This window comes from Melozone crissalis, unplaced genomic scaffold (genome assembly GCF_028551555.1).
Source record: "Melozone crissalis strain CALT ecotype California unplaced genomic scaffold, PUWL_Pcris_2 ptg000132l_1, whole genome shotgun sequence".
In the NCBI taxonomy this organism is placed as follows: Eukaryota; Metazoa; Chordata; class Aves; order Passeriformes; family Passerellidae; genus Melozone; species Melozone crissalis.
In genome coordinates, this window is record NW_026535905.1 from 2223860 (window position 1) to 2237142 (window position 13283).

Here is a 13283-nt window from a genome sequence, read left to right on the forward strand (position 1 = left end):
GATTTACACTTCATGAGCAGTCCTAGCAGCAGGCAAGAGAGAATACACTGATCCTGCTGCATTGCTGGAAGGTGCTTGCACAGATTACAGCAGTGCTTGGGCAGGGATAAAATAAGTAGAGTAAAAAAGCTCATCAAAACTTCCTATTCCACCTCAAAGAATTCGCCCAGCAGGAGCTTTCTTCTCCCACGACAAAGGATGCTCACCTATGGATTAGGGCTGTGTCTTGCTTTGAAACCTCCTTCTCTGGTGGTCATGCTGCTGTTTGTAACCAGATACATGACCCCACATGACAGATGTCCCATATCTGCAGACATCCAGGAATTACTGCCCTGGGGGAGTCTAAAGCTTGGCCTAAATTAGCTCTTCAGGCAGCTGCAGAGAGCAACTTGTCTGCTCTTACTTAGCCAGATTTTTTTTTACAGGATCTCCTATAGGAGATCCCAGGGTGTCTCCATCACCTGTAAGGCACCTCTTCCTCTGGTCTGCTTTGAACCTGCTGCCTGACAGCTTCATTAGATGTCTATTGTCTCGACTAAAACATTTACATGAGTGAAAATGTCATTTCCACCCAAGGAAATGTAATTTATGTAATGTAATTTATCCCCATTTGAGTATGTTCACTCTGCTGAAGGAAGCCCAAGCTTGGCTCTGCTCTGTGTTCACTTTGACTCCCCACACTGTTGTGGAGCTGAGGCACTACCCCTGCGTCTTCCAGGATCACCCTTTGAGGAGTGATGGGGTGAGGTGTGGGTTCTGCCACCCCCTGAACTGGCCTGGGAGGGAAAATATGGCCCAGCTCGGCTCCGCTATTTACTTTAATTAGATATAAATTAGATATAAATTAATCAGCATCCCTTCAAGGGTCTGAAGGCAGGTTAACCATCAGTCCTGACCTGATTTGTCACTGTTATGGCAAACGTGGATCGGCTGCATGGTGAGAGCTTTGCTTTGTCAATAAACCCCAGACACAATGGGCTGCAGGGAAGGGGAAATGATCCGAGCAGCTGGGGCAGAACTTGTGCTCTCCTGGGGCAGCCAGTGCCTGGATCAGGCCTGCAACTTTCATTTCACAAATGTGCAACCTTTAGCTGCTTTTTCGTGTCCCCAGGCAGTCTCATAGACAGCACCTGAAGTGTTTGAGAGCCTGGCTGATTATGGGTCTGCTCAAAGCCCTCTGAAGTCAGTGGGAGTCTTTCCCCTGACTTCACTGTGTTTGGGGCAAGCCCTGGATGACTATCCCTCAGGTTACACAGTTTAATCATCCATTCAGCAGTACACAAAGCAGATCACATACACTTTTAGCCTGCATTGTATGGTGTTATGAAACGAGAAGATTATTTGATATGATTCAGAGATAGCTCAGGTATAAGGTTAAAAAAAAAAAATAACACCTTTGATGTTTTACATCACACTTCAGTTATTCCTTGAGGGGCAAATTCTCGTCACCTTACCCAGGTGAATATTGCACTCAGTAATTTGGTCAAAAACGTTCCATCAACCTTCTTTTTAATAGAAATTGTTGAGGCGGGGGTGACAGGGGCGGAAATTCAGCTTGATGGAGATTTCTGCCAAACAGGACAAAAACGGAAAGGGCAAATCCATTTGCCTTTTTTCAGCAATCAGGAAAAAAAAAAGGAATAATTAGTTTTGAAGGGATTTTCTAATAGGGCAATAAAACCAATCTTTTTACTCTCCAAAAGCTAAGGAGAAATACCAATTTCCCAATTATTGCAGTCTCCATCTGGCACAGCTATTTCTAGCTGAGGTGTCATCCATCCATGGACTATCAGCCAGGCCTGATTCTCATCTTGACTCTCTTTGGTCAAGCTACAAAATGAGTCTTTGTCCCTCTTATTTTGTGTGCTATCAGAACAAAACTGACAGCACCGGCTGGGCAGAATTAGGTACATCACACTCAGAGTCAGGTGAGGTCTGCAGGGTTTGCAGGGCCTTATCTCAAGAAGTCCAATGGAGATTTTATTTATCTCTAGAAATACAGAGAGGGCAAGGGCAGGGATACTTGTTTACAACACTGCTGTATCATTTGAACTATTCCTAAAAAGTTTTGGGGAAAATCACCACTAAAAAAAGAAAAAAGGCAAATGAAAACTTCTGTAGGGGCAACAACACACCTCAGCCAAATTCCACGGGCTTGGTGAGCGACAGGGGCAAATCAAAGGCTGCACCTTCAGAGGAGCAGCAACCACAGCCCGTGGCCAGTGGCGGTGATTGAAGCCCCGCTTGTGCAGGAGTTGGCGGGCGATGAAACCGAGCGTGGATGGTTCTGTTGTGCCCCCGGGATCCCTCCCAGCACCCCACACCCGGGGCTGCTGCTGGGGCGGGGGGTTCAGCTCCCCTGGCACGGCACAGCCCTTTGTTGGGTCTCCTCTAGGGGACGGGCCCGGCCCAGCTGTGCTGGCAGGGAGTTTGTGCTGCAGCAACTCGAGTGCAGGCCTGCACTGGTGGGTGCCTGCCCCTGCACTGGTGGGTGCCTGCACTGGTGGGTGCCTGCCCCTGCACTGGTGGGTGCCTGCCCCTGCCCTGGGTGGCAGCTCCGTGAGGGCAGCGCTGAGTGAAGTTAAACGACCCCGCGCTGGAGAAATGCCACACGTAGGAATCTGTGTTGCTGATCCAGCCTCTGGAAATGCCTCTGGACTGTGCTCATTTTCAGTGGGGGAATGCCTTTTTTTGGGGTTTGTGGAAACCCAGGACACAGGGAATATTTCTCTGCTCTGGGGTGCCCTGACCCCCCAGGGCAGCACTGACTTTCACCCTCATCCATGGAGAAAGTTTCCCAGACTTCAAGATGGACTGGAATCCACAAAAGTGTGAAATAGGTTATAGAAAGCAGTGTGGATGTATCACTGGGTGAGAAATTGAGGTTTTGGGATTTTTAGTGTGTTGTGGATGGCAGCAAGATGGAGGGCACAGGGTGTCATCCTGGGTTTCTTCTTCATGCTGCTTCTTCCTTCTTCTCCATGGGTTTGGGTGACATTTTGTAATGGAGTAGAAAAGTCTGCATTGTGGGCTCTGTGGGATCAGTTGTCGCGTTAAAGGGAAAATAATCCAGGTGTCAGTTCTTCATTGGATAGTTTAGTCTAAAAAGCCCTTGTAACAAGAGATTGTTGGTCATTTTGTGCCTTCTAATGAAAAGCTGCAGAACTCATGTTTGTGTGACTGTTTTACTGATAAGAAATAATAAACGCTTGAGTCTGAAAATGAATTACTGTCTCAAGTGCCTTCCATCCAGACCCAGAGAAACCGACAACTGGGACCCCCACAAGGGTTGTGTGTGCTGGGAGTGTGGCAGAGGTACCAGGCAGCTGAATTTGCAGTCATCAGCATAACCATGGTTTCACAGAGAGTACCACAGCTGGGGAGGCACCTCTCTGGGTGCCTGAAAAAGAGTGGAGAAATCAAGCAAAGAGGAGACTTCTTGTGATGTAGTCCCACATTTCTCTTCACAGAGAAAAGCAAGGCACAGTTCTTCTCAACAATATTTCTCAGTTTCACATTCTCTGAACATCAGAGAAAGAAAACACAATTCTTATCATTTGCTGTGCCTGTGTTTGTGCATAAGTAGAATGCAAAATGGGGATTGTTTACCCAGAGTGATGGAGTTTTGTTTCCTTACCCATCAGGGCCAGGTGTGTGTGTGTGAGGACTGCTGGGTGACAGTCACGAAATTCTGGGCAGGGTATGCAGATGAGTGCAGGGTTGAGTGCTTGGCAGATTCAGTTTTAGATGTACAGAATAATACAGTATAATGAAGTAATTAATTAACCTTCTGATATCAATGAGGTCAGAGGTGTAGGCACTGGGGCAGCCAGCCAGCGCTGCAGAGGGGAAGGGAGCTGGACCATGCGCTTTTGCAAACAGCATTTCAACGTGGACACTTCCCAGGAGCTCTCCCAGGAAGACTGATCTTCTCACCTTTCGAAATAAGAGCACCCCTCAAGCACCAGCAGAAGGCAGATGCAATGTTTTTTTCCCCCATCCAGGAAAACGTTAGGTGGTGTAGATGCTTTGCCATCTAAATTCTGCAGGCGTGAACTGAATTGATGTTTTCAGAGGTTTCTGATCCTGAATGTGGAACAAGCAGTTTAAAAACCAGATGCATCATTCTCTCTCCCCCGGCCGGGGTTCCCAGCACAGCTATATTGTGGTGTTTACCTCTAATGCCCAGCAGCTGGGATCCGTGGGCTGCCAGCTAATCTGCATGAAATCACTGCTCCCCCAAAGCCACAGATCTGCCGGAGCAGAGGATGGAGGCCTGAAGTTTGAGCCTTTCTCCCAAGGAAGGACAGACATTTTTCAGCTGATTTCCCTGGGAGTGGGCTGTGCCCCGGGCTCCTGGGCCATCAGCTGACCCGGGCTCATTGTCATGGAGAACTGCCCAGCCCAGGCATGGCCTTGGCATTTACAGGGGACTGGGGACTCTCAGGGTGGGACAGCAGGCTAATTGCCTTTGTCTTCCCCCTCCCTCAGTCGGGGAGTCTCAGCAAATCCCTAAACCCATGACAAAAGCCCTGCTGCTTTTAACTGCCTTTCATTAAACTCAATCCTCTTGCCCTCCCTCTCCCAAGATTTGCTAAAAGGAGTCTCTTTCAATGGCAAAAGGAAACCTAAAAAGGCTGCCATTAGCTCATTCACTGTCTCCTCGGCAGACTGGGTGCCTATTTGCTGCAATCTGCTCTCAAGTGTCCCCTGAGCACACCGCGGGTGGCTCTGGAGGAGAGGCCACATTCCCTGGTTCCAGCTAAGGATGTGCTGCTTTCCCTGGAAGATGCAGGCTCTGTGCTTATGGCTGGACAGGTGCACTGGGGACAGTCAGACCTTCCAAAGCCTCCCTTGAGCCCACCACCATCCCTAGGACCTGCCTGGAGCACTGGGGTGGGTGAATCCATATCTGATTCTGCTCTGGCAGGTTCTGGCTGTGCCCGTGCCAGCTGAAGAGGCACAAACCCTGTTGAGCCATGGGATATTGCTGAGGTGCAATAATGCTGATATTGCAAACCACCCTGCAATACAAATTTGTCAGATTTGGGATCCCCCAGAGCAAAAATTTCCGGGTACTGTGCAGAAACACACAGCTGGTGGAAGTGAGAACGTGAATTTGCCATTGGTTCTGCATCCTCAAACATTTATGGGTAATGCCTGCGGAGACACAGCTCTACAGAGATGGAAGATAGCAAATTTAAAAAATTGTGGCATTTTTAAAATAACTTAAAACAAAAAGAGATGGCATCTCTTTCACGGAGATGGAAGAGGGTAAATTTTAAAAAACCTGAGTGGAAGAACACGAGCTGGACACACACGAGTGTCCTGCATTGGCTCAGAGTTTGCTGAGGTCTGAGAGCAGCCTGTCAGAGGGGAGAAGGGGTGTAATAGTCACTTAGATACGCAAGTATGCAGTTCCTGCTTAATTAGGGACTGGATCTTTATCTTTCAGAGCTGTTGGGAATCCCTCCACAGCTCTTAGATCAAACTCCAAATAAAGCTATTCCACACCTGGTGGGATTGAAGCAGGGCAAGACTGACCGCCTTGTCCTTTTCCTAGTGTTACTCTGCCCTTTCCCACCCGTTATCGCTGCATCACCTGAGATGGAACTAAAACCAGGAGGAATTACCCCTAAAGCCAGGAAGATGATATCTGTGTTGGGAAGGGGCGAGGGGGAGGAGGGACAAGGAGCTGCCACCCGCCCACTGGTCCCAGGATTGCACAAAGGGATTGGCCAGGGCCGGGGCAGGTCCTTGCTCCCGATCCCAAGCACATGGGAGTCATCTGACGTTTCGTCATGGCTTCGTTATGGGCCGGTGGTTTGTCTTGCATCACTGCCCTGTACGTTCTGCAGGTAGGCAGTGCACAGGCTGCCAGCTGCTCTGAGCTGGGAACAGCCCGCAGGGATGGCCCTAAATCACGGCACATGCCGGGTGCTAAACTGCTGCAATTGCACCGTAATTTCATTGTGGATGCCGCATTCCCCATGAAGACACCTACATTTATGCCCTTTCATTGTGGATGCCATGTTCCCCGTGAAGACACCTACATTTATGCCCTTTCATTGTGGATGCCACGTTCCCCGTGAAGACACCTACATTTATGCCCTTTCATTGTGGATGCCACGTTCCCCGTGAAGACACCTACATTTATGCCCTTTCATTGTGGATGCCACATTCCCCATGAAGACACCTACATTTATGCCCTTTCATTGTGGATGCCATGTTCCCCATGAAGACACCTACATTTATGCTCTGCCATTGTGGATGCCACATTCCCCATGAAGACACCTACATTTATGCCCTTTCACTGTGGATGCTGCATTCCTCATGAACACACCTACATTTATGCTCTGGCATTGTGGATGCCACATTACCCATGAACACACCTACATTTATGCCCTTATTGTGGATGCCACATTCCTCATGAAGACACCTACATTTATGCACTATCTGCACACAGTCCCCAACAAACAGCTCCTGAACACGGCAGGAATGAGGGGGTGTCGTGTAAGAGCTGCTGGATGATGGATTCTCCTTTCCCAGCAGCAGGAAATCAGGGAAGGATTCCCAAAAGTGCTTCCTGGCCCTCTGGCTGGCTGGTCCCATCTCTTCACTTGCCCACAGTGTAAGCAGGTGCAATCCTGTCACAAAATCCCATTAGAGAAAAGGATTTGCAAAACGGACTGAGCCTCCTGCAAGCTGGCATCGCACTGGAACCAGTCCTGCCTCTTTTACTGTTGCAAGTTTTTATTTTTTTTACCAAACCGGGCTGAAAAAGAACAGTTGTGATTCAGACCTTTGAGAAAAATAAACAAATAAAACTGACATAGTGCCCACATGCACAGTGCGACTCCAAGAAACAGCTCAGATGTGTCTCATTTGGGAGTAAAGCAGGTTTTTTTCCACCCTACTCACTGTAGGGTGGAAATTTATGAACGTGAGATTGTTCATAAATTTTTACACCTTTTACCCCAAATGATGTGAAAGAAAAACCTGTCTCCCACAGAGTTTTAAAATACTTCAAACACACTGATGAACAACCAGGCCAATATCTAACAATTGTTAATATTTTATTCCCAACAGCTGTTCAGCCTGAAAAGTTTCAGTAATACACTAAAAACAAAAACCAACAAAAAATTCAAAACAAATAAAACAACAAAAAAGGGGGGAAACAAAGTAAAATAAACTTTAACAAAGTTTAAAACACATTATAAATAAGTACAGCTCCAGAGCATAATTTACAAATATAAAACCACATAGAAACCTATGTACAGAAGAGTTACATTACGTACAAATATGTATAAAAATACCCCAGTGTTTATTCTTGTGCTAAAGCTGTGTGGCTAGAGTTATCTTTGGTACTAAGCTCAGGGAAAGAAGATTGTTTTACAAGACACAGCCCTGCTGTACAATATGCCAGACACAGGAAGACCCTCTGTGAGTCTGAGGAGGTTTTGGGTGGGTGTTTATACAGGATATTCCCCCTGTGCATTGCATATTGCAGGATCAGGGCACAAGCAAGAGCTTACAGAGGCAATTGCTGGCAGAAGAGGTTTTTAATACATTGTACAAGGCACTTCATAAGAAATCTCTTCATTTTTTTCTTCCCTGTTCTCTTCTAAAACTCACTGGATGTCTATGCTTGGCCCTTGCCAACACCACTTTATGGCTATGGTTTTTAAACTTCTTGTTCTACATTCAGGGTTAGAAACCTCTGAAAACATCAATTCAGTTCACGCCTGCAGAATTTAGATGGCAAACCATCTACACCACCTAACATTTTCCTGGATAGGGGAAAAAACATTGCATCTGCCTTCTGCTGGTGCTTGAGGGGTGCTCTTATTTCGAAAGGTGAGAAGATCAGTCTTCCTGGGAGAGCTCCTGGGAAGTGTCCACGTTGAAATGCTGTTTGCAAAAGCGCACGGTCCAGCTCCCTTTCCCTCTGCAGCGCTGGCTGGCTGCCCCAGCGCCTACACCTCTGTCCCATCCCGTGTGTAGATGAGGCTGTTGACCGTGAAGTTGTAGTAGTGGTTGTACTGGGCGCCCTGGCTGCCGCTGCTGGGGTGGAAGGAGCTGTAGTAGGCAGGGGAAGGTCCCGCGACCCGCTGCAGCTGCTCCGGGGAAGGCACCTCCTGAGAAGAGCTGCTGGCAGGGGTGAAAGTGCCGCTGCTCAGCTGTCCAGCAGAGAAGTTCCTGTGATGCAGGTCACCGCCGAGACCCCCCGTGAGCCGGCTGCCCCCGCCGCTCAGTGAGCTCATGCCGCTGAAGAAGGTGCTGAGACAGCTGGGCGTGGATGAAATGATACTGGAGGGAGAGGAGCTCTTGGGATGGTCCCTGGCAGAGGGTGAGGGGTCCAGCTCGGGGGGTGGGCTGTTTCCACATGGTTTGCCTGTGGCTGGGATGGGTCTCTCCTCCTCGGCCTTCAGGGCCCCCAGAGAGGAGGCGGCAGAGGCGGCCGCGGGCGCGTTGGGCTCTGAGCGCCGCTTGCGTTTGCGGCGGAAGTTCCCGTTGTCAAACATCTTCTCACAGTTGGGATCTAAGGTCCAGTAGTTGCCCTTCCCTGGTGGAAAACAGGAGACACAAGAGAGAAAGTCAGCTTCTGTGACAGCAAGCCCTGCTGCTGAGAGATAAGCAGCATCCATGTCTTGTCCAGCTGGCACAGAGCCCCCGTCCCTCCTGCACCTGCTCCTCCTCCCTCTCTCGTCCAGTGCATGAATCCAAAACCTGTCTCCAGGACATTTCCACCTCCATCCCTCCAATGCACAAGTGAACCTTAAGGCCACATAGAAGAGGAGAATCTGCCCATCCTAAAGCACAAACAGATCTGCACCTGTACCTCCAACCTGGCTAAAGAGAATGTGAAGAGGGGCTCCCCTTGCTCTGGATGCCTCACAGAAGCTGGGCCACTTACGGCCATCTCAGCAATGGTGACAAGGCAGTGCCCGGGCCATGGCTCATGGGAAAGCTGATGGAGAGGCGGGCTGGCACACTCAGGCCAGCAGCACTGAGCTGCGGGGGCTGCACGCAAGCTGCCCCTCGCACAAGCCTTGGTGCGGGGTACAGTGGCGGTATCAGCTGTCCCCGCTCGCCTCCTGCCCACGGCCGGGACGGGCGCAGTGACCCCGCAAGGTCCCGAGCCCGGCACGTCCCGGCACCGCCGGGCCGGACCAGCGCTGTCCGGGCGCGCCTCCGCCCACTCCGGGCACCGGCTGCGCCCCGGGGCCGGCCCGGGCAGCGGCGGGCAGGGAGGGGAGCCGTGAATCACGGGCCGAGGGAGCCGAGCCTTGCACAACCGGCGCTCCCGGGCTGCGAGGGCAGGGGGCGAGGGCTGGGACCGGCCGGCCCCCGCCTACACCTGCCGCGGGCAGCGCCGGGCCGGGCTGGGCGAAAGGGAACGGTCCCATCACAGAGCCGGGTCAGGGGACGGGGCAGCGCGGTCCCATCACTGTGATGCCCCCGAGGGGACCCGCAGCGCGGTGCCATCACAGCATCCCACTGGAAGGGATGGAGAAACGCGGGCTCATCGCAGCGCTGGCCCAGGGGCACGGGGAGCGCGGTGTCGGGACAGCGCCCGCCTAGAAGGGGACAGGGGACCCGCCGGCCACGGGGACGCTGCCGCCCCTCTCTGACGGCCGTGCCGGTGTCCGCACCGCCGTCCCCGCCGCCCAGCCATCCCTCCCGCCCGGCGCGGCGCCTCACCGGGGTCGTCCTCGTCGCGGGGCACCTTGCGGAAGCAGTCGTTGAGGCTGAGGTTGTGGCGGATGCTGTTCTGCCAGCCGGCCTTGCTGCGCTTGTAGAAGGGGAAGTTCTCGGCCACGTACTGGTAGATGTGGCTGAGGGTGAGCTTCCTCTCGGGCGCGCTCTGGATGGCCATGGCGATCAGCGCCGAGTACGAGTAGGGCGGCCGCACCAGCTTCAGCAGCTCCTCCTGGCTGGCCAGGCTGAGCCAGCTCAGCTCCGCGCCGCCCGCCGACGGCGAGCCGGGCGCCGGGGGCGAGCCCACGAGCTGCCCGCCCCGCGAGCAGCCGTACGAGGCGGGCGGCAGGAAGGGCGCGGCGGCGGCGGCGGCGGCGGCGCCGGGCGGGCCCTGCAGGTAGGGCGCGGGGCTGTTCATGCCCCACAGGTAGCCGGCGTTGGCGGGAGCCCCGTAGTCCCCCAGCGCGTACCCGCCCGCCCGCTGCCCCGAGGAGGCGGCGGCGGCGGCAGCGGCGGCGGCGGCCGCGGCGGCGGCGGCGGCGGCGCCGGGCGGGTGAAGGCTGGGCTGGGGGTACACGCTGAAGTTCTCGCTGCAGTACACGGCCATGTCGGGGGCTTCCTGCGCGCTGCGGGGCTGCGGGGGCGCGGGGGCGGCCGCCGGCGCCGAGGCTCTGGGCTGCGCCTGCTGCAACTCACCGGCGCTCATAATCCCTGGCCATGCAGGGCGGCCGGCGCTCCCCGCCGCTGCCGTGCTCTCCCGGCGACACCCCCCGCCCCGCGGCCCCGGCGGCCCTGCACCGAAATCTCCCGGGGGGCTGCGGCGCGGCGCCCTTATAGGCGCTGCCGTGCGCCCGCACTCCCCGCCCGCGGCCGGGGCCGGGGCTGGGCGGGCGGCGGCGGCGCGCTCGGAGCAGCCAGTAGCGCGGCTGGGAGGCGGAGGGGGGCAAGGCCGGGCCCCGGCAGCGGCCACGGGGGAGGGACCGGCGGGGGAGCCGCGGGAGGCGCCAGGGATTTGGCTCCCGGCAGCGCGGGGGCAGCATCCCCGAGCCGGACCCACCCCCCGTCCGTGCTGTGCCCGTCCCCCCCTTCCCGAGCTGGGGGTCTCTCCCGGTGCCCCCGCACCGGCCGCCCCCTCCCCGAGTGCCCCGGCGTTCTGGGATGCCATCCCGCTTTCCCAGGGATGCGATCGCCCCGATCCCTTCGGCCCCGCATCGCTGCGGATCCCCCGACGGGAGCGCCAAGGGAGGAACTCGCTCAAACTCTGCTCGCTCAAACTCTGTTCTTGAAGTGAAGTTTTGCCGCCCGTCTCCCAACGGCCGAGGCTGAGATCGCCGTTCATTAATTTTGGATAAGGAATTGCCCGAAATTAAACAAACGAACAAACAAACAAACAAACAAACCTCACCGGTGTCTTCGCTCGTACCCCGGGCGGAGCGGGATGGAGGGCGCGGGGCGAGATTTAGTGAATAAAAGTTATTTTCGCCTTAGTGCTCCGGGGGAGCCTGCATGGAAAGCTCATCCTTTTGCAGAGAAAAATCTCTCGGTGTTCGTAACGATCCCGACAGCCGGGATCTACACAAATCCGGCAAATCTTCTGGTCCGGGGCAAAGCACGCGTGTGACAACAAAAATACCGTCAATAGTGCCGGATGATTAAGAGACTTTGTCTAAATACTAGGTACATGAGATGTACATTTAATTCCCCGTTTTTAAATGGAGTTTTTATTCAGTTTTCTGCTGGTAAAAATGCCCAAAAATGCCCTTTCCTGGTGTACACACGACGCGCTCTCTGCAAGCGCCGGGTGTCTTGGTCTGACAGCAGGATTTGGGGCAGAGAGGGGCGTTTGGGAAAAGTCTTTGCGCTTTATGTCTTCCATAAAATAGTTATAAAAGCACGTGTGAGCCAGTGAAGCTTTCCCGAGCTGACTTCAATCCCAAATTTTCATCCCCTGCGCGATTTGAGCAGGGGTGTAGTAGCCGAAGGATTTTCAACTTTGTATTTCGTTTTAAAACAAATGAATAAACGATTTTTGAGACAGAAAATAACTGAAAAGTGTTTGGGTTAAAGAATTAGGATTTGGAGTTTTCTCCTTTAATCATAAAGAGAGGTGTTCGGGGGCTTTATTGGGTTTTTTTGGTTGTTTTTTCTTTTCTTGTGTTTTTGTGTGTGTGCGTGTGTGGTTTTTGGTGGGTTTTTTTTTTCTTTTTTAATTGTTATTTTGTTGCCGTCACTGTTGCTTTTGCTGATTTTATTTTGCATCCCTTGGGAAAAGAGCTTCCCGTGAGTATTCGGATAGCCAGAGCAGCAGGAGAAAAGTTTATATTCCATTTCACAAGGTGCCTTTTCCCTTCTCAGCTTCTTTTTCTTTAAGATTTATAACAACTCCTCATCTTTTTTAGAGCTGGAAAATGCCAGTTTGAAGTCCGACGGGACAACAGGCACCCAAAGCAAGCATTTTACAGAGAAATCACAGCTAGAAAGAACATTTAAAGGACAAGAAACCGGTAGACTTTTAAACAGCAATTTCCCTCTGAGTCTGAAGAGCTAAGCCGAAAAATATTCTCTAAAATTACAACAAATCTGTGTTTATCCGTTTGGCCAAAACCCCCGCGATCGCTGCAGCAGCGAGAGGAGCAGTCAGTGGTGACTCCGCATCGCTCGAAATTGAGGTTTTTGCGCCAGGGATTTGATGGTTTTGGGCAAAGGCAGAGCCATCTAGAGGAGCAGCCCGGCCATGGCCAGGCGGGGAAGGCAGTTTCCCTCACGGGCACGGGGTGCTGCCTTCGAGCTTCCCTTCGCTGATTTCTCTGCCTCCAACAAAGGAAACGGGTTGGAAAATAATGCTGAATTAGCTCTAATAAAAAACGCGTGTCCTCAGAAAACTCCAGCTTGCTTTACCAAATAGTAAGGAATGTGAAACAAAAATAGCTTTAGAGAGGTTATTACATAGCTGGGATGGCACGGGTATACAAACCAACACTTAATTTAAAGAGGGGAGAGAATAAAGCTTTGATGCTGTGACGGCTGTAAAAACATTTAATTTCCCTAATGCATTTATCCTGCAAGCAGCGTGCAGGGTTGCCTCGAAACATCATCAGCTCTCAGTACAGACCTGTTGCTGCTCCCTTCTGCCAAGGCATGAGGAGAGCATGAAGAGGTAAAGCACTCTGCCTCCCTGCTCTCTAAATGCTGCTTTTTTTTTTCTGGAGAGCTCTGGGACAGTTTGCAGAAACGCACCAGGGAGCTGGAAAGAGATGATGAAACACAAATCACTTTCAAGGTAGGAGTCTGAGGCTGCTGTCCACCTCTGGGAGCGCTTTGGAGCTGGGTTTGAGCAGCTTTGTTGGCTTGGGTGGGCAGTGAGGAGCCTGTGGCACCTCAAGCTGGGCTTGTGTCCCCATCCAGCTGGGGTTGAGTGCAAACCTCTCCATCCAGCTGCCTTGGAAGGTGCCTCACGGCTTCCCAAGAGCTGCAGGAGAGCAGGATTCTCCCCAGCCTCGCCTGGTGCTGTTGGCTCGGGTGCTGAGCCTGTCCTTGTCGTGCACGCTCACTTTTCCCCCTGCAGGAGGATTGGCTGTGCC

General features: G+C 52.7%; 1 protein-coding gene across 1 annotated transcript; it reads right to left on the reverse strand.

Moving 5' to 3' along the window:
• Positions 1-7847: 7847 nt before the first annotated feature.
• On the reverse strand, positions 7848-10408 carry FOXI3 (forkhead box I3). Its single transcript, XM_054293281.1, has 2 exons — positions 9706-10408; positions 7848-8566 (listed from the first exon to the last, which is right to left on the reverse strand). The coding sequence occupies exons 1-2, from the start codon at positions 10406-10408 to the stop codon at positions 7977-7979; spliced, it is 1293 nt and encodes a 430-aa protein (XP_054149256.1). The 3' UTR covers positions 7848-7976.
• Between the last annotated feature and the right edge of the window lie 2875 nt (positions 10409-13283).